Source organism: Chironomus tepperi, unplaced genomic scaffold (assembly GCF_022539635.2).
Source record: "Chironomus tepperi strain 1889 unplaced genomic scaffold, CSIRO-AGI_Ctep_v1 contig_479, whole genome shotgun sequence".
Lineage (NCBI taxonomy): Eukaryota > Metazoa > Arthropoda > Insecta > Diptera > Chironomidae > Chironomus > Chironomus tepperi.
The window spans coordinates 528,510-554,185 of NW_027226601.1; the positions used below are offsets into that span (position 1 = coordinate 528,510).

At 34.4% G+C, this 25,676-nt stretch overlaps 1 protein-coding gene and 1 non-coding gene across 2 annotated transcripts in view; one reads left to right on the plus strand and one right to left on the minus strand.

The window, feature by feature from the left end:
* The window catches only part of KaiR1D (Kainate-type ionotropic glutamate receptor subunit 1D), a 59,518-nt gene that overhangs the window by 3,981 nt on the left and 29,861 nt on the right, over positions 1 to 25,676 (plus strand). The window contains exon 2 of the mRNA XM_070652126.1: positions 19,399 to 19,673. Coding sequence (XP_070508227.1) covers positions 19,399 to 19,673 — 275 coding nt within the window. The remainder of the gene's footprint in view (positions 1 to 19,398; positions 19,674 to 25,676) is intronic.
* TRNAN-GUU (transfer RNA asparagine (anticodon GUU)) lies at positions 25,397 to 25,470 on the minus strand. The gene has a single exon. It is a non-coding gene; the product is annotated as a tRNA-Asn (tRNA).

A 25,676-nucleotide genomic window follows, 5' to 3' on the forward strand; every position in this document is an offset into this window, starting at 1 on the left:
TAATAATGAGTATGAAGAGGCTTGCCCGAACAGCACAACGTGATGGCTTGGGAATCGCTGGGTTGTTAATTAACGGCCAGACTTGAAGTTATCTTGATGACACTGTACCGACTGATTTCGATCCATTTTCCAAAAACTGAACAGCAACTTACTAACGAGGATATCCCTTACGAGAATGTCCATAAAAGTTCAACGTGCTTGCAGCATTTTCTTTAGCATTGATTACTTCCGAATAAAAAAATTTTATGATTGGTTTAAGAGAGAGATTTGAAGGTTGGGGTTAATGACATATTTTACGACAGATTGGAAACATTTTTACTTTTAGGTATGAGTAGAAATTTATGAGCCGTGTCATATGTTATTGACTCATATTTTTGTTGGATAATTCGTAGGATTTGCATGATTAACATTTGATGAGCTGTTTGTAGGGTTTTCAATACCGGTATTGATTTGTATGAAATACCGGTATTCAATACCGGTATTACATACATTTTGATACCGGTATTGAAAACCCTACTTGTTTGCTTACAAGATGTTTGATTTATCAATGGAAGGAGGGGAAGAAATGAATTTTTAAAATGGAAATTGTAGATGCATATGGACTGGATTCACATGGATACGTAATTCTGAGTTAGTCTCAGATTCGGCTTAAATCCGGTTAAAATCGGATGTTGGATCGATCAGCCAACTTGTGCTTTTGAGTTCAGAGAATAGTTAAAGAGTATTACTCTCAGAATTTATCAGACCTTAGGAAACAAAGAGCGTGCTCTCAAGAACAGAGTATGGTGAGAGTTACGCTCGTGATGCTCAACTAGTATATTCTAGGATAGCAACCTTTTGAGTGCATGCTCTTTGCCTGTTAGGGAAAGTACCTAATGAGAAAATTTTCATATCAATCCCGAGCAACACACCACTGAATTTTTAAGATTACAAACCTATTTTATTAATACAAGGTGGTTTAGCGGAGTCTTAAAAGCTCCGTGATTGAGCCTTCTTAATTTATATCGCTCCGGAACAGATTTAAACCCAAATTTCTTAAATTTTCTTCATAGCTCGAAGTTGACTCAAATTTTGTATGGAATAGTCGACATTAATCAAGTCGACTCCACATGAATTTTGAGTTGACTTTATGTTCTGATTTATTTTGTGTCAGAATCTTCAGAAATTGCCATTTAAAGAATATCTAAATTCAACGAAAATAAAGAAAATTCATCAGAATCAGCACAAATTTCAAAACCATAACATAACCTACAAATCCTTAATGCAGGAAATCATCGAAAATCTCAATCGTAAACTAAAACTTTTCCACAAACATTTCCCAATTTCCTATCAATATTCAATAACATCTCAACCTTCAATTCTACAAAATAAATCGCATTTCACATTAAATTTCATTTCCATTCAGATTAACAGTTTATTTGTATTTTTGCCAGGTTCAGCACTTTTTCTACAAGTTACGACTCACAATGATATTCTTTTCAACATGAATGTCATCAAGCTGAACAAAAACGTGAAGCTCAAAGAACACAAATCTGCTTATTTGTATACATAATATCAAATTCATGATATTCTCTCCTATAATTCCATATCCACATTTTCATTTTATTCCCTTATGCTTCATTTGAGACGACACATCATTGATGATGATTGATGATGATGATGATTGGTTCCTATTGATCCACTGTGAATCGTAGGGCGTTAATAAAGTGATTGAACAGGTCTCTGTTCCGGGCTATAACGGCTACTTCTGCTAACTTCTTTTGTTGTTGTTCTGCCTCCTTCTCTACTGTTGTACGCCAAGTTATTTTCCTTCTGCCAACACTCCTTTTGCCTTTAACGTTCCAAAACAGTGCTTGTCTCGCAATATCTGTTTCGTGCTTCCTTAAAGTGTGACCGATCCATCCCCACTTTCTTCTTCCAATCTCGACAGCGATGACTTGTTGGTTTGTCATCTTATACAGTTCAGAGTTACTAATGACTTTTGGATAGTGAATGCCACAAATCTTCCTAAGGCATCTGTTGACGAAAACTTGAATATGATTAGTGAGTGATTTAGTCACTTTCCAAGTCTCGCATCCATAAAGTAACACTGACTTGACGTTTGAATTGAAGATTTTTAGCTTCAGTCGTCGAGATAGTCGTGGAGATGTCCAAATGTGTCTTAGTGAGCCATAGGCAACACTAGCAAGTCGAGTCCTATTGCGTACGTCGTCATCCGCACCACCGTCCTTGGAAATTACACTTCCCAGATAAGTGAACTTATCCACTTCCTCTACAACCTCATTTCCCAAATGGAGAATTTTGACTGCTGTTCGTGTCTGCGCTGGCGGATTAATTCGCATCAATTTGGTCTTAGAGACGTTGATCTCTAAGCCAACTTCATGTGCGCATCCTATCAAATCAGACAGGAACTTCTCCATATCAGACATTGTCTCTGTTAAGCCAACAATATCATCGGCATAGTCCAGATCAGAAAGTCGAGTGAAGACATTCCAATGAATACCTCTTTTCTTCTGACTGATCTTTCTCATCACGTAGTCAAGAACAATGTTGAAAAGAAGGGGAGAGAGAATACAGCCCTGCTTAACACCTGAATTCACTTCGAATTCAGGGCCTATCATTCCAGTATGCAAAACTCGAAAGTTTGCATCTGAATAGAGTTGCCTTATAAGATTTATAATGCTGTCTGGAACACCATACATTGCTAGGACCCGCCACATCACACTCCTGTCAATCTTATCAAAGGCTGACTTAAAATCAACAAAGAGCAAGTTAAGAGGGCTTTGAAACTCTCTATACTGCTCAATTATGATCCTGAGTGTGTTGATGTGGTCTACACAGGACTTCCCCCGACGAAAACATTGCAGAGATTGAAAAATAATATTTTTGTGTGTGTGTGTGCTATAAACTTTCTCTTTTGCTCATCCTTTCCTTTTCACTGTGCCTGTATGTACAACTTTAGACTCTATTTTTAATGATGATGCTGAGGAAGTCATCGTCATTAAACTATAGCAGAAAAAAAATGTTCTCCGGAAGCTTCTGCTTTATTAAAGAGATAACAAAAAAACTAGAGCATTAATATTGCTGCTTCCTTTGTGCTTTCGTGAATAAAAACCACAAAAACCTTGAATTTTCTTCTTTCATTTAATAACTGGAATTCCATTTTTTTCTCCTTCTTTTGTTTCATCTCCTTCGTGTAATTTGCATTTTTATGGTTCATGACATCCTTCTTATTACACTGAGATGAATATGAAAAGCTGATGTTTTGTGGTGTTAGGGTATATTATTCAAAACAATATGGGGTCGTTCACTTATTAAGTTTGAATTTTTTGACGAAAGACTTCCGACTTGCTTTATGATTTTGTGAAACAAGAGGAAATTTTCATGGAACAGACATGATGAATGGAGATATAAATTAATTTTTGGGTTACTTAATTAGTAAACCCTCCCTAGAATTTACTTAGAAGAATTTTAAAGGTTTTTGTGTCTATTGAATTTATTGCGTCACTTCCAATACAAATGAAAATGTTTGTACATATGAGTGGAATTGAATTTTGATATTTGAACTTCTTGAAATTTCTAATGTGGTGTATACTACAATGTATGATTCTTAATTCCGTTCTGAGAATTGATACATATATTACAACTGTTTAAATAATACTTTAGACAATAAATGAAGAGTTTTTAAAAATCTTTGTCCTAGAAATTGTATTTTGTCTGGTAATAGACTTATGACTTGAAAGTCCGAGCCCAAAGAAGGTTTCTATTAGGGAATATATTATCAGATAGAACCCATTGATTCCTTGATATCTGCCAGATGATCCAGATTTTTCTAGTATGATATAAGCACACCATTGGCAGAATGCAGTAGAATGTCTAAATAAAGCTGATTTTCTTTGTTTAATTCCAATTTTGAATTGTTCAGTAATAAACCTCACTATCTCTAGCCTGACTAAGAAGAATAATTTCGCATCTATTTGTTGATATGGCAACGTAGCGATGCCCTTGTGAACACGCTGTGCAATTGGAACAGATCATTAAATTCTAGAGCTGACCTAGGGTACTTTGCGACTAATAATAGTTTAACGAGTGAGAATGCGCAGGACTTGCAATTTTTATAGATAAACTCTTTACCTATTTTGTAAGGTTTGCCAAAATTATATCAGCAAGTCTGCATAGATGCAAAAAACTGCAAGCCGATGCATTTGGATGCGCATCTAGAACAATAAAAACTGCAGGTCTGTTGCAGAGCTGCGTATATTGGCAAACCATACTATTTTATAACGCAAATACCAGTGCATGGCTCAAATGTCTGCGAAGTACTTGGTGGTATTGAGAAATATCACGAGACTGCTTATAACATTTGATCAGCATCAGGGTTGACCTTCATCACCCTCAATCCCCCAATCATTCCCTACCAATTCGAGAAATTTTTCACAACTCTATATATCCACAATAGTTTCACCACCAACTACATTATGAGAGTTCAAAATTGGTACAAATTCCATCACAACTTCCATAACCAAGTCATTCTCATTTCCACTTCCCATTTCCCCCCATCCCTTTATTAATTTATAAACTACAAGAGCCACAATAGACTAATTTGACGTCTTGATTGTGACTCTTAAACACTTTCAAGATAAACAGTTGTCAGCATTGATTTGACATTGTGTGTGAGTGAGTGAGATGGAAGTAAAATTGTTATTATTTACATACAAATTTTCCATAAGCCTAGCCTTCTTATTCTTCGTCTATTGTTTTGTCACTTAAAGTCATCATCTTCTGTTTGTAAGCAAATTTTTCGACAAACTTTTTCTTAGTGCTTGAAAAATAAGCACAAAAAAAAAAAGTTTCCTCCTTCCACAGCATCTTCTTTTTTTGGCTTCTTGAAGAAAATTTTCGCTTTTGTCACTTTGCAGTTGTTCTTGCTCTTTAAACTACAGGAAGCAGATGCTTCACGACATTTATTTCTAGATTTGCTTTAAAAACTAAATTGTTAAAAGATATTTTTGAATCTGATTATTAAGAGTATTGAGTTAAGGATGTTAGGGGTGTGGGATGTATAAAGGATTGGATTATTTTTAGGATATAAAAGGACAAAGAATCTTCAGAAATGGAATTTATAAAGAATTTAATTTTAGTATTTGCAGAAATTCAATTCGAATTTTCAAGTAGGTAGTAAAATTGACGTAAAGCTGCCATGACGATTGAGTTTAATCAATCAAGTTCATCTCCCACAATTGAAGTCTGTGTGCATTTAGGATGCATTTTGTCGTTTGACTAGTTAGAATCAAGACATTTCATGGCAAGTTCCGTAGCTGTTGAATTTTAAACTAAGCAGCAAACAGTTAACCACGAGTTGGTATTAAATACGACAATAGAGGACATGACTTTGAGTTACTTACTTACTTACTTCCTTGGCTGAGTTGCATATGGGCTCTATCCTTTGAGAACTTCTGCCAGTTCGCTTTGTTAAGGACTATGTTCTAACTTCCTTTTCTACACATCCAATCCAGGTATTCTTTGGTTTATCTCGAAATCTTTTGCTATCCAAAAAATCTGTCAATGTTACTTTATGTGCTGGGGCATCCTGTTAGTAGCTGTCTTTTACATAGTATCGGATTGATACCGAGTTCAGTACCAAGTCAGGTTATTCCATTTAGTATCTTGTTGTGAAGACAAGGATTGCGGCTTGTTTGTATTTAACCATGTATTAACCATAGCCTCGTTCGTCCCACTGAGTGGTTAAGATTAACTTTCTCCAAAGCAACAATGTGAGGTTGGCACATATTGGAATTAAGCTAGGTGTGACCATATATATTGCGTAAATGTGCAAGTACTAAGTCAGATTAATATGTAGTTGAAAGCTGTTTTACTAAGAGACTTAATACTAATGCAGTAGTGGACAACCTTTTATTTTTCGCAACACACCTTAGGAGACAGCCTTGATCGAAACCGAGCACAGGTTGCCCACAACTATGCTAATGAATTGCAATTTATCAAACGCTCCATGGTATGCTATCTCCACAGTAATAAATTCCATTCAATATACCAATAAAATGCACAATCATTCCAGCAGCAATCTTTTTTATTTGCATATTCAAATGAAAAATGTCCAAAATCTAAAAAAAAGTTTAATTTCTTCAATTTATAATTAATTTGCTATCAAAATTTCATATAATTCAAATTTATCATATTGCAAGGACACATAAAAGTCCTTTATATTAATATCTACATCATCCATGCATACCAATGAGATGGCAGTTAGGTAAAAAAAATATATGTGTGGCAATCTAGAGAAAGGAAGGATTAAACAGAAAAAGGAAATTTGCATTATAATTCATGCAATATATGTTCTAATATTGATTTCACATGTCGAGCAGCTTTTTTCCATCGATTTCTGAACCACAAACATGAAATAAAACTTCCGAAATATATTTTTGCACCACGTTCGTACAGCAATAACATTATATGTACGAAATTCTTTGTCGTTTGCCAAGAATATAATAGATATGAAGAGCATAAAAAAATATAATAAGGAAGTTTTGTTGGGATGATAAAAAATACTGCTGCTTCCTCCTTTAAGTGACTGAATTAATATTGTGAAAAAAATAAAAATATTGGAAATGTTCCTTCTTGGAAAAAGGATTGAAAATATTATGATTCTTTGTCTATTCCGTGGGAGAATGGATATTAGGTTACCTACATAGTTAGTTGCTTGTTGAGCTCATTTGGAAAGATCCATTTCAAAAAATTTATGTAGCAATTTTTTATGCAAATTTTTTGAGATTGTCTTTAAAACTAATCCATTTATAGTCATGTCCGCGATGGGATTTTAGGGGTCATATCTATTAGAAACAGAATTTTTTCTCAATTTTCTAAGAATTTATTAGGAAAAGTTTCCATCCTTTAGAAGAAATTGAATTTTTCTCTACGAAGAGAACGTTCGGACATTACGGAGCGCTGATGACACTAAGTTCCTATAGCAAATCAATTTATCATCCTTATAATGAGACAAGCAGCACTTGTTAAGCAATTATAGAACCTGTATCTTAGGGACCCGAATCACATACCCTAACTGATAATGAACATGCTCACCTAAATGAACGTACTCTCGAATTATGTCACTCAATATAATTGAGTATACTCAATTTTGTGAACATACTCATGTGGGTAGTCGATCTGTTCGGAATACAGTGCTTAATAAGCTGGTGTAGGAATAACATCCTGCCCTCTTGCTCCCGGCACCAATTTCATGACGAATTCATCTTTTAAACTCCCTAAAGTCACCTTAGTCAACGGTTTATTTCCACTTATACTTTCGGAGCTATTTGATAAAGGAATGAATAGTTGCTACAAATAGGTGCTTGATATAAACTTTGGATAAAAGTCAATTCCAGAAAAGTTTTGAAAAATTGAGTGTTTGTTAAACTTTAAACTTTCTCAGAAAGTTCTAAAGTATTTTCAAAAATGAAGAAAATTGCCAATCCCTTCCTTAACATTACTTTTGGATACTTAAAAACTTTATTTGAATTTCATGAATAAACTAACAATAAAGTCAATAATTCAGTGTCAATCGCCTTGATAAATTTATAATCAAGAAGCTTTCAGTTTAAGTACTAGTTAAAGAGGCTTTCTAATTGGAAGAAAATACAAGGAAGCATGAGGAGAAAGTTCATGAAAATTTCATGTTTCTTTATAATGACTTCATGCTTACTTAGTAACTTATGTTGTTGTAAATCAATTGTGATTCATTTGATGGCAACACACCAGAACGGCATAATGAGGCAAACTGTAATTTTTGTCATAAATTAGGGTCAATAGTCCAAACAGGCATAGATACCGCTTTTAGGGACCATAAAGGTATTTAAGAACCATTAAAGCATGTTCTTTGCCTGTTAGGGAATCAGTCGTCACGGTGCGATCAGGACGACTACGCGTCTTACCATTAATACAGCGACATAGCAGTGCCTTAGTAAATACGCTGTAATCTTCAGAAATTATCTAAAATATTCGTATATTCGTGTAATTTAGTCATACATTCTTAAATCATCTTTAATTGGATATTGATAATAAAGTAATTATATACATTGTACATTTACTTCACAACGATAACCAAGACTCTTCATATTTCCTGATCACGTTCATAAACATGTGTAGGTTCTGAGTAAGTAATCTATAAAGGCATTATTGGAATAAGCTATAATTATTGTTACCTTACCAAGAATCAATAATATTGATTATTAAGCAACCTACATTGATAAACAGCAATCAATCTATACTCTTTCCAAGAATTAGCCTAATAAGGTGTCAATAAATGATAACTCATTCCTCAGATCCACCAACACAACATGCCATGTGCTACATAATAAGTCATTTAATCATATTTTGTTGTTATTTCTCTGTGGAACTGTGTTCTTTAAATCATCAATTTCCATCTTATTTCTTGGAAAAACTTTTCCATCTTCTTAAATAAATTCATTTTTTTGTAACAGCAAGCACCCAAAAACCAAGCAGAAACAGAAACAGAAACAGAGATGACACAAAAATCACAAAAGAAAGTCAACATAAAAAAGGGAAACAATCTTATATAAATGTTATGTTTCACCATTCTTCTTGTTTATGCTCTGCCAAAAGCTGACTTTAATATAGAATAATGCTACTTTTCTATTCTAATATGACAATCTTTCGGTGGTGTCATCATTCAATGGTCCATAACATTGGCATTCATGACAATAGGATTTGTGATGAATGTTATAAATGAAGAAAAGAGAGAAATGAGAATGAGAATGATAGTTTGGCAATAAGCTTAAGTAGTTCAATGACGCAGTGGTCTAGTCGAGTGAACGTTCTAGCTTTTCAATGCTTTTCTCATTCTGCATAGTTACTTTAATCAGCGAGCAGATTATATTTAGGTACTTGCCCATAACAGCCAATATCATGCTTTCATGGCGCAAAGGACCACTACGCTACTAAGAGTTCATTGACCTTGGAAAAGATGCTAGCATGTCCCTTACAAAGAGTCAAAATTCGGTAAAATTTGCCAAAATTCAGCGGTTTTCCTGAGGAATGCTGAACTGAATAAAGTATGTGCTGTACCTTTCTTCGAGGACGGATGTAAGAAGAGTAGTTAATATGTTTTTATACGACTTTAAACAGCAGCAACGACAATTAAAATATTTTACTTCCTGATGATGACGCTAAGGCATAAACTGCGATATGACGTATTTGAGACAAAGTGAAGGCACCGTGACATCGCAGGAAAAATACCATTATTATATATCCCAGGGTCCGAGCAAAGAGCATGCTTCCGTAGTATAGAAAGACCACTTCGGTACCTAAAAGCGTTCATTTTTGCCTGGTAGGGTCAATAAAAAATATTGGACAAACTTGGAACAAACCTAACCCAAATCTAATTCGACTATAATTTACAGCTAAATAAAATAACAACAAACAGACAAAAGACATAGAAATGTAAAAGAAAAGAGAAGCATAAAAAATATATTAATCATATTAAATTTATGAAGGATTGAGATTGTTTGTCTCATTTTGCGAGAGTTGTGGATATGATACAAACAGTTACAGTCCCGAACAGCACCATGTGCTTTTTGGTGCACCGCTAGATCGCCGTATGCAACAGTGATACGCGAAGCTACCCTGATAGCACTTAGATGGCATCGTGATGACTGATTTCGAATTTCGAAAAATGCAATACACAAAACTGTGCCGCTCGGAAGTGATAAGAAGGAATTAGAAGCCTGTAAAGAGAGTTTCTACAGCATCAAGACAAACTAAAGAGTACAACAAATAAAAAAAAGGATGTGAAAAAAGGAAATTTGACTTTTTTTTTTCATCTCCATGGCATTCACTCATTCAACGACATTTCTTTATGCTGAAGCTTACATTGTGTCTTCCTCATTTCTTCACCATTATCCGCCTTCCGTTCAGACATTTCTTTTCCTCCTTTAATGTTCATAATGATGGAAGATAGGAAGGGTTCGAAAGGGTATTTTTTGGCTATAAATTTTCGGTACTCACTTAAATATCTCAAATAACTGTAATAAATATACATTTACTTTAAGACTATGGCTGTCATGAATCCTACAATCAAATTCTAATTAATAGCTTTTTTTTCGTCGCTTCTTTACTTTTTGTATCCTTCATGGCGCACGTGGGTCGATTGTCTAAGTAATATTTCTGGGAACAATCTCGTTTCCTTTAAATTGTTAATGAGAATTCAGCTTTTCTGGGTCTTTTTTCGCACGGTTTATTAAGGAATAAGTAGCTTGAATAGCGCAAACAGGTTGGTCGATCAAAATGTTCGGTTAAGACCGGCATGACTCTGACTTGGAGCTGACTTCGGTTTAAGTTTGGGCCATACCGATGTGACTCTGGCTTCGTGTCATATTAGGGTTTAATCCGATTTAAGTTAGATGATTCTGAATTAATGCCGAATTTGATATGAATTTGACTTAGGTTGGCTGACTCTGACATGACGCCGAATTTGGTATAAATCGGGTTCAGATCGGCATGGCTCTGACTTGTTGCCGATCTCGTTTTAAACCGTACTTAGTTCGGCGTGAACCTGATTAGGTGCCGAATTAATTTTTGATTCAGATTCAATGCAGTCCCATGTCAAAGGTACCGGCTTATACTATTTAGGTAGATATATGTCCTATCATAACAATGCTGTGCTGAAGTGTATGTTTTGTATGGACCCGTATGAACTCGTATAAGCAACTTGTGCTAGCAAGTGCTACATTACCCTTCCGATCGGTACAAGTTTCATAGTAGCCAGATGGTTATCAAGTGACAATTTTAATTGCAGTTAACATGAAACTAGCCACTTAGACGCCATATAGCAGCTACTTTACTGATTAATAGATCAAAACAACCCTAAAGCACACAAAACATCACATCCAATATTCTATTAAACCTATCCAATAACAAGCAATTGTACCCTCTTTTATATTTCATATTTACGAAAAAGTTCAATTGAATATGATGAGGATCCTGCAACGACTGAATGAGTTTTCTTTATTAATAAAAATTCTTTCTTCTTCTACCGGTCGTTCTTGTCAGATTTGCTTCGGGCAAGGAAGTTTCTACTTCCTGTAATTGGTAAATAATAAGACCTTTCTTTAGAAGCTGTAAACGTGCTGTCTGAGGTATTGAAATTCATGTAAAAATTTATAGGAAAGCATAGCTGTTTAATTGTTGGATTTCTGGGGTTTGTTAGGTGCTGGATCTTGAATTTTGAGTCTTAATTCATAAATGATTGGTATCCTGAGACTTGTTAGGTGCTGGATCTTGATTTTTGAGTTTTTATTCATTAATGATGCTTGAATGGATGACTACAAAAATGATAATCCTCATGATGATGCTTAGAATCCAAAAAATCAACAAAAATGCTTACTGCTGCTCATAACAATATCATCTGATGTAATCGTCACCATTCTCATTCATTGCATAATTAGTTGAGCATCAACGTACAAATCTCTAAACTCTTCTTCATTCTTCGTTCTATTTCACAGCTTTTGCATGCTCAATTCCTTTCTACTCTTACATCTCCATAGAGATTTTAACAAGTTACGACATAATGACGTGATGATTTCAGCAAATTTTGCTTCTTTTCGTCAGCCAGCCCCCATCACGAGCACGGAAAAAAAAAACTTTGAAATTAGCTTAGAAAAAAGCCGAAGCAAAACTTTTTGTGTCCCAAATTATTTTGAATGTTGGAAAGGTCTTGTGAAGCAATGATAGGCATTCAGCCGTGCAATGCCTTCATTATTGCTATTATCAATCTGTATCCATGACAATCTTACCTCTTAGTTCACCCGCTGAGATTCAATTCAACATGAAAAACATTTTTTTTTTTTTTGTTCAGCATTAATTAGCATAAATTTGTATCCATTAAGCTATAGTCTGCACTATCGTATATGTGCATATATTTTACATCACAAAACTCATTATAAATGACTTTAGGCACAATTGGTGTTTTTGCATTAATTATGAATTATAAAATGATTTTTGGTTTTGCAATCATAATTATTGCCTGTTACATCCTGGCTTGGGTATTTTAATTGACCTTATTACCATGATTGTACAATAATTGATATGTTATGAGAGTTGTTGAAATGTTTATCCACAAAGATTTGTTTTGTCAGGATTTTTTATGGCTTTTGGTTGAGTATACTGTCTATTGGGCGGTCTAATGGGCAGTTTCAAATGTTAAACTGATAATTGATTACTCGAATAGGGGATTGAGGAACAACTTGTGCACATTTATTGTATAATTCAGAATCTAAGGTGTGTATGGTGGCAGCTATGGTGTGGAAATTGTGTCCCAACAGACTCAATTGTCCCCCAAGTGGCACATGATTAAAATTACATTGTAAATGCATTCATCACGACGTTTTAACTACTTGACGACATCAAATGACCGTCATTTGATAAAAAATTGACTAAATTATGCCTGAACATCACAGCATGATCACTAGAGCACCGCAATATTGCCGCATTAATGGTAAGACGCAAGATGGCCCTGATAGCACCGTGACAGCGGATTTAGATTCATTTTTACAGTAATAATTGCGGTTCTCTACATTGTGTCTCTTGGTGCACATGATGAGTCTCTCAAAATATACGTCGTCGTTACGTGTACTGATGTGTGCCAATACAAAATTAGCTTAAACTTCCAAGCCTTTTACTCAGGTGCCATTTTACGGCAATAATTCTAAAGCGTCGTAATGAAGCTTTCATTTCAGCAAGAACTTCTATTATCTCTTCATGCTCGGAATGTGTGATTGAACCTGATTATTCTAGTAAAAACTGAGGTGTGTCATGTCTTGCTACCACATTGTGATTAAAACTGACTACATGAAACCTCCTAAATGCAGCATAATTTAAAAAAAATTGTCCATTTAGCTGAATGGTTAAATGGCTGAAGCTTAATCACGGCAAAGTTATTCAACCCAATTTTTCTCGCCTTGAATGCACCAAAAAAAAAATATTTTAATTATCTCATGCATTATAATACTTCACAAGAAAAATGAACAAAAAAAATCCCAATTAATGTCACCAGCACTCGTTATTATTTTCACTAATTGAATTCATTAATAATGCATTGATATATAAAAATTGTGTGATCAGCATGAAAAATTACCGCATTTTAAACAAAACAGGAACTTTTAAAGCTCTTAATTCCATCCTATCAACAGTAGATTAATATATATCATTAAAATGCTTTTTTTTGCTTCTCGTGATTTAATTAATAAGTATTTAATTTAATTTAATGATTTTCTGTGCATTAAAAAGTCAATGGCCAGATGTGGATGATGATGAAGTCAGTTAAGTAGAGTACAAAGAAAAGTTAAGGTTCTGGGAATTTATAACTATGATATTCCGGGCAAAGCTATTCCTGGGTGAAATATGAAAACGTATGTAGTTGAGGCTTAGTCGCTTTCATGCTCGAAAATGAGACTTTAAAATGTTAGAGATCTACAAAACAGATAAATTCAGTCCATATGACTTCGAGAAGCCATTAGTATTAAAATCAAGTCTCGATTTCATAAAGATTATATAAATGCATAGTAATTGAATGACTTAATACTAACAAACTTTTCATCAAGCTATTTTAACAGGCTGCATTGGAGTAGAATGGAATCTTGGGTGTCGAGCCGTATGTAGGCGAATCTGCTAGTGTTAGAGTAAAGTCTGTGTGACCGAGTTGCTAAGCAGAGAGTTAACTTGAGTTCGATTTCCCCTAGAGATCGATATTTCAAACATTAGAGAGAGTGTTGTCGATATAACAACAATTCGCACAAAGCTTACGATACTACATTAGCTTTAACAACTAGATACATAATTTCTAGAAGTAATAAAGTTTCATTTAAATTTTGAAATGTTTTTCACAAAAGAGTTATGACTCGAAAGCACTTTCTGATTTACGACTACATCAGCTTATTTAATGTTAAATGCTTGACATTAAATCACATAAAATTGAAGTCCATGAAATTTTATCGAGTTCAATCTTTCTGTCAGAATGATTGCTCCTTAATATTTCTCATAGCATAACATGTAGAAGGACAACTAAGTAGTTATACATTCAAGGACAGTCTTACATATTTTCATCAATCATAAATTTTCCGAGAGAATCTTTCATAGTTCCAAAACAGATTGGAACGGATGTGAAGTTATAAACTTGAATTTTCATGGTTAGTTCCACAAATCATTGGTGATAAAGTTTTTAAGCTTGTTATTAAATGTAAAGTCAGACATATCTGAATAGTACAAATCTATTAATCAATCAAAAATTCAGATCCAGGCAAATGTGACTTCCAAATGGTCTAATCTATTGTAGCACCATGTGGGAGTCACATAGGAGGATTTTGGGTTGATTAACTGATCCAACTAATTGCAGTCTGTTCCAATCGCGACATTTTTTAAATTTTCATGAATTCTTCCCCAAACTCCACATCAACAATCCCAATAAAACTGGCTGGTCACCCATAACATTCAATCATCTTTATTCTTATCGCATCTAATAGTTCTGTCATTAACATTAATATTCTATAATAACTCATGACAGATGAATGGATACTTTCATCATACAATTATTTCCATCTGATTTCCCTGCTCATATAACATTTTAGATTGTTTATAAATGTCATGTAATTCATGCTTTTGTTGGATATTCAAGTTGATTTAAGTATGAGTAATTATACTTAACTGATGACTAATATTATTGTTGAGGATTGATGACGTAAAGGCAGTTGAATGTAGATATGCAATTTCTATTTATGGAAGTTCCTGTTGAATATTTTTAGAATTTCCTTAAATGCAATTATACTTGCCGTATCTAAAGATACATCAATTCACAGCTAGCGCATGTTAAATACCAAGCAGGATGCACAGCAAATGATTGAATCAGCACCACTGCTAGTGATAACAAACTGTATATTTAAAAATAAAATCCCATAACAAAAAAGGTTAACATGACGCGTATCCAAAAGCTTCACATTTTCCGCTCGTCAATATCATATCGCATTATCATTAGCACAGCATATACGAATGCTTTTATCACATCATATAACGCCATACAGAAATATGCTTAGTTTGTAAAAAAAAATAACCAACAATGCAGCACCAAAAGGATCTTTACACATTCGCAAATAAAATGCTCGCTTTTTTTTGTTGATTTGCAAAAAGTCATCATCATCGTCATCAGATTCACACAAATTGGGGAGAACTTTTGAACATATAAAAAAACATTTTCAAGTGCCTTCTGGATATAATATTGCTTTTTACTCTGTCTGTAGCTTGTATTTTGATGGAATTTTAACTTTGAGCATTTTTTTGTGGATTGGTATGGATTTTACTGATTGGATCATAAGAGTTGTGGGAAATGTAAAATGAAATTGAATTGGTGACAGTGGACTTTTCCTTGTTTTAAAGATGATATGACTATAAATGCTGTTTTTGGCTACTTGATAATAGGGCCGGACCACTCAAGTGCCAAAGTTTGTCACATTTTTGTCACTTTTGACACCTTTGTGTCGCTTTCTTTGTCACCTGAGTTGGCTGCCCTCGTTTAAGAGTGTATTTGGATATACTTTGACTAAAACAATGGATTCTTATATCGCTAAGGTCCGACGGATGGCTCAACCATTTGGGTTCATTGCCGCTTTTTGCCGCTTATGCAATAGGAAGGAATGTATGGTGTTTGTCAATCAAAAATCCATTCGTAAGGAAATCTTGAATCACTTGTTCCTGGGTTTTATGACTTCTTCTCACTACATGAATGTTCCTGACTCGTCTCTTAACCCAATCCCTGGTAGACAATGAAGGCGTTCTCAAGAGTAGACTGTAATTTGGGAGCAACGTCATGATTATGCTCGTCTATAATTAACGTGAGCATCCTGGTGAGCATGTTCGTATATACATAAGATGTAACAGGCTCTTTGCTTGTTGAGGAATGTTGTCTTGAGTTCCAATTTTGTACAATAAGCAAAAGTATCTAAACATCCTAAAAAGCGCAACTTTGGGAATAGCAGGATTCGAACAGACGACCATTAAGTTGTCACACAAAAATTGCCTAAATCTCATTGCTAGTTATCATACTAATTATTATTAGCACAAAAAATAATAATTCGCTGATTTATTTCCCTCAATAATCACATCCAAATCTAAGCATGAACATTTTTCCTTCAAAAATTAATTGAAAATCGACAAACTCAACACGTTGCAATTGACGAAAAGAACTTCAAGCAATGAATGAAAAATCTCAATTGTCATACAAGTCTATGCGATTAAATCTCAATAACAACATCCGAAGCAGAACTTTTTTATTCCCTAATATTCCACCCTAAACTTGAATATTTAAGTGAAATGACACAAAAAATGTCATGATGAAAGTTCAATATCCACATCAACTGACTGCCATTGAGGGTTGTCTTTCATTGATTTTTTTGTTCCTCACTCTCAAAAAGAATCGATAAACATTTCATATCTCGTGTTTACACATCCTACTTTTTTAAAGTTATCGGATCTTTTTGAATAATTTTTTCTCATTCAATATTCATACGACTTCTGCTTTTTGTGATTAACTTTCTGATATTCTCGATTAAATCTGATATAAAAGGATGCAGTGGTGGGCAACTTTTTATTTTATACGGCACATCTTGATTAGACTTCTCAACCGGAACTCATACGACATACAGTTCACTACATTTCCAGCAATTTTTGACAGCACAAAAGTGCGCCGTGACACACAGGTTGCGTACAACTGACATAATGTAATAAAAGTTTTCTGTGTGAAAATTGGGAGTAATGCTTTTGAGATTAGAAGATTGTATGGATTCCATAGTAAATGAAAGAATTAATGGAAGCTTATATGATATGGAAGGAAGAATAAAAGACATGTATGATAAATAGCTTGAGATTATTCTGTTGCTTTTAATAGTCTGAGAATTTCTTAATAGAATTGATGAGATTTCTCTTTTTTTGGAAAATGTTATGTTATATGGGGTCGTTTACCTTAGTGTTTAATGTTTCAGAGAGTATGGAACAGATTCTTAAATAAAACAAAGCTTCCATTTGTGAGTCGAAGTTACTTGGTGGCGGAATGATATCGTTCTTGAGGATTTAATCATTGGGCACCGACCCAACGATCATGGTTCCGAGACTCGACTTGCAATTTAAATAATAATATGTACTGGAAACGCGGCTCATAACAGAATTGACAGGACTCCCAAAGTCCTCCCAACTCTGGCTCACAGTCTTCTTCTTCTGCAGTCTACAAACAGTAATTCTGATCCCACTTTAGTCTGTAAGTCTGCTGAGTCCAGAGATATGTTGCTCCCTTACTCATTAAAAAATTATTATTCGCAAATTGCCATAGAGCAGCTCTGGATCTCAATGATTTGAAAAATTAAAGGTTTTCTAAAGTTGTATCCAGTAGTCAATACCATAAAAGCGACAATTTATAACGTCGTCATGACATCGTGGTGAATGCATGTATTTAAATTCGCAAATGACCCGTATTAACCTTTTTCTCTCTGGAAATTCATTGTTAATGCCTGATACTACTGTATAATTGTTAAGTTTGAAGGTAATGGGATTCAACAGACGTCATACCTGAAAGTTGTTGATACTAAATGAACGAGCGGTTTGGATGAACAAGCTAAGGAGCTTTTAAGGCTCCGTTTCATAGCCTTCTTCATTTGTGTCGCACGAGGACATTACTGGATTATACCATGCTAACTTTCAAGATCAAGTATATCATTAATTAAGTCATGAATCAATTAATGTCAACAAACCAATCATATCTTAAGCAAACTACTTGCTACTTACATTGATCAAAACCTCCACAATGAATTGGACTTGAAAACATTATCAAGTTTCTAAGAAATGGCAACGACACTAACCCCGCAGATAATCAAATATCAAATTTGGACCAAAAAAAACTCCGCCTACTGCATGCACAGACGTAATATAATTCCATTACTAGGAACAATGTTTAAATATAATAAATCAACATCATCATCATCACCATCATCGTATTCTATGCTGAATATCTTTCATTACATTCAACTGCGTATATTCTGTTCATCATTGTGTTGCTCAGACCTAGAAGATGTATGGAATAACAGAGAGAAATAATTCGACACATGTTTATGCAAAAATTTATTTTATTCTTTTCTGTGCTAAATTATTCATATTCATATCTTGTGTATGGGAGTCAATTGTGAAGAAAGTTCCGATTCTAAACTGGAATGAATATGAAATTTTTATATTTTTTGGGAAGTTTAATGAGAGCAATTTATGTATGATTATATGTGTGGATGATGTTTGTATTATGAATCAAGTTTATGTGGAAAACAGGATGTTCTGGATGGGATTGGGATGATAATAATGTACAGTTGGAATCAGAGCTGGAGGATGAATTGAATATTTAATGAAGTTTGGCCGATTTTAGTTGAATTTTACATACAAATATTCGGTCCATTTTCCACTTTGGTCCATGAGGTCGAAGAATATTCAGTGAAGACTTCTACTGAATTTTGGTTACGGAGTAAACTCGAATAACGACTTCGAGCTCTAGTTCTATGAGACACAATCAACGAGCTATGCTCTTTTGGTAGATAACCCTAGGGTACCTACTTATTAAGTAACGCAACAAACTCGACATTAATTCATCTCCAAGAAAAAAATTGATTGTTACTTCGTAACAAAATCTCGAATCACCGACCCTCCCTCCCTCCGTAATAAGGGAGTTACATGATAAATGAACAACTCCCTACTAAAACTAGGGTTATCTAGTGTTCTAAAGCTAGATCTTCTAGTACTTACTTACTTCTTTGGCTAAGGCGCAAGATGACCTATTGCCGCGCGTAAGGAATGTCCAAAGACAGCTCTATCCTTCTAACCTTCTTCTAGTTCAGCATATTAAGGACTCTAGCGTCCTTTTCAACACATCCAATCCAGGATTTCTTCGTTTTTAGTCGCGATCTCTTGCTATTCGCAAAGTCTGCATTAGTAACTTTAAGATCTTCTAGTATCCAAGTGAAAAATAGTCAAACATGTCCAAAAATAGGTTGCTTCCGCTGCTTTTATAGCTCACAATTCTCCTACCCCTGGAATACACTCTGGATCTATGTACGTACAAAATACGAGGAACTTGGAAATCAAAAAAATCTTATTTCAACTGAGTACACTTCAGTATAAAAATATACATTTGACCTACAACCTCAATTCCTCTCAATCACATTCCTGATTTTTCCACATAAAAGTAAGAATCATGTATGAAAGTGAATGCATCCCACACAACCTCACATCTCACATTCATTCAAAATTTATGCATTAATTTAAATAATTTTTTTACCATTTTTTTTCCAGGCGGTCTCTTTTCCCCACTACCCTCAAACGACGATCATCAAACAACCGATCCACAAGAGATTGCATTCAAGTATGCAGTCGAGAAAATCAATGCAGACAATAAAATTTTACCACGCTCGAAGCTCCATGCTGAGATTGAGAGAATTTTACCGCAAGATAGCTTTCATGCATCAAAGCGTGTATGTCATTTAATGAAAACGGGCGTTGCGGCAATTTTTGGACCACAATCATCACATACAGCATCTCATGTGCAGAGCATTTGCGATACAATGGAGGTAATGTAAAGGTGTAAAGTTGAATTTACGTGTGAAAAAGAACTGGACGTAGAATGTGTTTGCGCGCAAAATATTGTAATAATGTGGCTTTTTTGGTAACCTGTTTTTTTCCATCCACAACTCACGACATGAATGATTTCAATTTAAAAAGGCAGCATAGAATGTCACCTAAATATGATTCGTGGGTGGGAAAAAAAGAGATTTATTTGGAAACGGATCTTTTGACGCACAATAAATCCTTGCCGAAAATATGGAAACGTAAATAATGAGCTTTCGTCACTTGAATGTCTATTGCAGTGGTGGGCAACCTTTTTCTTCGTGGCACACCTTGGTTGTAAGCCTCGACAGAAACCTCACACGACATTCGGTTCATGGCATTTCCAGATGTCAAAACACTAGTGTGCCGCGTCACACAGGTTGCCCACCACTGGTCTATTTTACATAACAGAATGAAATTTGACGAAGGATGAATTCAATTCACTTTAAGCAAGTACTTTGCTTAATAGACGGAAGTATTCTACGTTTTGTAATTCCTTTTAATAATCTCACGTGCGACGTCAAGTCACGCACGATTGACTCAGTTAAAAAGTGATTCTCATCTAGAAATGATAAATGCATGCATACGTGGATTATTAAAAAAAATTATGTAAAATTGAATTTTTTTTGAAGCGGTTCTGGTTCTTATTTCGTCATGTGGGTGGAAAATTTCCACTTTTTATACATCTGAAGTGGTACGAAAGTATATACACCAATATACCAATGTATGCATAATAGAGGTGGTATAATAAGTTAATTAAATTAGCTTCAAGTTTGTTTTTGAGATTAAATATGAATTCTAAGATTTTAGCCTTGAGGAAAGAATTGATTTCTTATTTAATACTGTTGTTTCTACCTTAAAATTAGCATTATAAATCACATTAATCTTAAAGCTGCAAGAAAATCAATTTTGTTCAGATTCTGACCAGTGTATCTAGCAAAAGTCCTCCTTAAATCTCTCAGTTCAAGACTAGATTTGCTAAATTCGCTACTATAGATTGACAAGTGAGAGTTCGTCAAACAATCACATTAAAACCTATACCTGCATACAGTTTATAGTAGGATCAAACCAATCTTTCGATGTCATTACTGCTTGAAACCTACAAAGGGAGGCTGTAAGTTGCGTTTGCAATGCATATTATTTGAAAAAGAGCATGCAAAAATGGTTTCACATGCCGAGTCTCGAACCCTTAATCGCTGGATCGATGTGCAATGATTAAGTCCCCAACAAGGAAACTACTACGCCACCGAGCCACTCATGAAGCATGCTTCACGACTCGAATTCAGCAATATCTTCAAATGAGTTCGTGAAATTTGATTCACTGGTTTGGGTGGATTTAATAATCTAATGTAATCTACAGTCAAAACCCCCGTTGAACCAACCAGTCATTGCTAAGAACTTCTTGCTCATTAAAAATAGATTTCAAAACCTAAAAAATTACTTCAGGGACCAAGTAGTTCGGATCCTACTATAAACTGTAGATCTAATGGGTGTGGTACAACAGATTTAAATCGCAGTGCTTACAGCTCATAAGGCTGGTCCCTTCGAGCATTATATAAGTCCAAGAATCAATTTTGATATTCAACATTCATGAACCCTCATGAACTACCCAAAAGTTCTTAAATTCTCAAAAGTATATGCATGAAAACTTTAAAAGTATCATGTAACATCCTTTAACATCATAATAGATATCCATTTTTCGATTATCAATATTTTCAATACTTTTTAAAACTGCAACTTTTTCTTCAATCTGGTCGGGGAATATTCGTTAGTTACGTAAGAAGTCCTTGTAAGAAGGTTATGGCCCTAAATTTGTACTTTGCAGAGCTCGAAGTCAAATTGAACTTTACATGAAAAAGTCGACTCGAATCCACACAATCTTCAAGTCGGCTTCAAGCTCTAATACTCTGTAACAAATTTGCATACCTCTCACGACCTCTTATCCTAAGCGTTACGTAATTTCCGAACTTTCCCCAAAATATTGGTAAGTTCTTTATGATCCATTTCATAGTAAATTTAGCCAATGTTCATCGAATATTTTGAACTTATTGAAAACTTTAACAGTTTACCTTTCATAACAAGTTAGCTTATGTTATGGTACTTACAAAGTAAAGCTCAAGTTTTTCACATCTCTTTTATTGATTTTCATTCTTTTTTTTTGAGATTTATCAAAAGATAAACTTTATTTAATGCCAACAATTTTTAATGTTCTCGTAACTCGTTTAATTTAATAAAAATTTAATGAGCATGTACATGTAGGTTTTGAGAATAAGTAAAAGAATTTCAATTAAAAAATAACTTAAGTTCCTTTCAAGACTCATGCACTTGGAAAATTAATTGCATAAAATCGAAATTAATTGGATTTTATTAACAAAATAAATAAAAAACTTTAGATGGATCTAGAAAATATGTTGTGTGGATGAAGCTGCTCGTGCTGAATAACGGATTTAAAAAACTGAAAATTAGTAAATCCAAAAATAAGAGTTTAAGTGTGCAATTAAAAATTACCTTTGTATTATTCACTCCTTGGCTATCAGCTCTGATCAACATACAATATCCATGCTTACACCAACGAAGGTTCATTGCTTAAGGGGGCATCTCCAGTTTCACTTGTGGAACAAAAAATTTAGGATTTTGTTCAAATAAGCAAGAAAGGAGGTTGATCCTAAATCTAATTTTTTTGCGTTAATCCCAAAAAACTCCAGGCTACAACAGGACATTCATATGATTACAAGCTCAAAATTGCATTTTGGACCCCTTTCCTCACCATAATGTTTGGCAATCAAATCATAAACCAAAATCTGGACTCCATAACAGCATTGTATACTTGCTTCCCGTTCTAAGTTCTAAGTAATTTCCGATCATTCCAAACCCTGACTACCTGTAAAGAACCCTACCCTATTAACAGTTTAATCTTATTTACACCTCAGAATAAAGGACATCGATTTTCAGATTGAAGCTGTAGAGCCCTAGGGTGTCCTAAAAGCCGACCCAAGAAGCAGTTACTAATTCAGGAACATTCATAAAAAGGTCAAATATATCATTTCCTTCAAGATGTCAATTTCTTAAGAGCCATAGAGAAATTGAATATCCAACTCCAAATCCCCATTTCCACTAAATGCGCTTCTGTCTCTCTACTTCCTCCGACGATTATCTGCTGACATCTTTGGCAGACACCACTTACAAACGACTCTGTAAAGCAACTAAAATAATATCCACAAAATTACAAAATGATTGTAAGCCAAAAGAATGTATTCCCATTCACAGACACTGTAGACTGAATGTATTCAGTTGTGTAATATTTGATTTAAGGATTACAGCATGCGGAGATGATTGAAGGATGTAAATTTTCATACCTCATTTTCTTTCGTACTTCTTCGTCGTGTCTTCTTCTTCACAATTGTAATATTCAGCACATCTAACAACATATTATTAAATCCTTAACGATACCTCATTTCTCATGCCTTTTTTTCATATTTTTCATCCTATTTCTTACAAAAACTTGTATGATAATGGCTTTATGGCACATGGAACTGTACATGTGTGTTTATGTGCGAACAAAAATCTTTCCCAAGTGATAAATTTTCTAAAAAAAAGTCATTTACATATGTTTTTGTGTCCTCATTCTGATCCAATAGGAAACACTCTTTTGTTACCTTAAAAAGAACTTTTTATGCTGAATTTAATCTAATTTGAGAACAATAGGAAAGGAATCAGACATTTTGTACTGAAATTTATGGAATCTTTTTGTTTCGATGTAAAGTGAGAAGCGAATGTAAGTTTCGGATATTTATTTTATTAGCTCTTGTTCCTATAACGACATATTGTACAGACCGGTTATTCTGCTAGTTTGTCTATCTGGTTATAGGCGTGATGGAGAACAGAGTGGAATATGGGTAATAGGATCATATGTAAATAGACAATTCTGAAAGTTAGAGAATATTGAACTCTTTGGCTGAATAGTATTATGTGAGGACGTAAGCTCGATTTGCAAAATTCTGACACTGTCGAATAAAGCTCTGATTAAGTTTTCAAAAAGATGAGAATTTCCTTCTTGTGAAGTATATAATTTCATACAAAAATTCGTAAAAATCACTATTAGTGTTCCATTCAAGACAATGAGGGTGAGCAAGACCACTGCACTCAGTAGACAGCACTAGTTTATAGTGGGATCAGAACCAGTCCTGTGATGCCGCTGTTATCAACTAATTGTCTTTAGCCCAGAGCTGAGAAACTATGCTTGTATCTGCGGTATTTATCAACTCGAGTATTTGCGGATTAGCGGTATTTGTATGGATATCGAGATATTTGTTTTTCAGCCTTGACTTTAGCACAGAGTTCGAATTCGAACCGAGTCGACTTCAACCATATCGACTTTGAGCGCTGCTTTAGCATACAAAAGGATGCGTTTTCACTGCACATGATCGAAAATGAACAGGTGGAAAAGTTCCTCTGCCGGGACTCTTGTCCATGACCGCTTTGTCACTATCACAATAATAAGGCGCCAAAGTACGAAACCATTCCACTACCGAGCCACCTTGACCTCCATTTCGACCTCGACTCAAGAGTTTAAAACTCAACACAAAATAACAATTCAGGCTCAAAATCTGACGCAGACTTCAAAACTAGTTGAGAATCCTCATGTATATTCTACTTACAATGCAATGAGTCAAACCCCATAAACTGTAAAGATTCAAGCCTCTAATAAGGATAATCCAATAAATTGTAGCAGCAATACCCAAAAGTTTTTTTACACAGTTTTTCCATTTGAAAGATGACAAAATTTTCATAGCAAAATGCCTTTAAATTCCATAGAATTCAGCACAATGCAATAATTCAGACAATAGCAACATTATCGCTCATGTCATAATATTCTAAAGCCATATCTTTTTATGATAATACTAATAAAATTAAAATCCCCTCATTCGCATATAATCCTTAATGTAAATAAATGTGTTACAACACGAGCAGCAACTTACATCTATGCCCATACATATATGCACAACGTCTATTTATTGCTGAACATAAATATGAGAATGCGAAGGAAATGGAAGCTCTTATGAGTAATAATAATAAAGGCAATAACCAGTCATTGAAAGTTCAACATTCAATTTGTTTAAGCAGCTAGTTAAGATGATAATATGTAAGGCATAAGCCTCTTTTTTGTTGGATGTTATGAAAATATTTGATGATTTTGACCAGAAGGTCTTGTTTCTGGGTTTTAGGAAGGAAGGATTAAGAAATTTCATTGAGAACTTCTTGAGTGGCATTTATTGGGAACTAAGGAGATTTGAGTATGGCTTGTGGATGTTTGTGAACATATTTGATTAAATTATCACAAAATGAAGCTCTTGATGGTGCTTTTTTTAAATACAGGCTGAATATCAACAGTGCTTATTTTGATAGGATATATTAAGACATTTGGGGAGGTTGTTTGTAGTTACTACCCATCAAATTTTGAGATTTTTAGTCCTAAGAGTTTAATATTTGCTAAAATAAACAGGAACAGCCTTCAAAATGTCTCATAACACTTCACTCCATATATAGAATGTCAATTATGAACGACCGACTTAAAAAAAGGCAAAAAAGTCACTCAAATCTGCTTAAAAATATCAAAATCAGCTTAAAAACTCAATAAAACACCAAGTCTGATTATTTTCTGCAAAAAAAATACCAAAAAAGAATTCGCTCCTGGGTGGACTCGAACCACCAACCTTTCGGTTAACAGCCGAACGCGCTAACCGATTGCGCCACAAGAGCGATTTTTTGTTGATATCCATAGCTGAGAAAAAACACATCACATCATAAGCCATCTATTAACCTTATCAAATTGGAAGTTTTTTAGCATTTTTATTTCTTATCAGCAATAAATAAGCAGTGATTAAAATTGTTTGAATTTAAAGAATCATATATAAAATGAAGAAGAAGATGAAAACCTTACATTTTATACGGTTTTAAAATAGAAA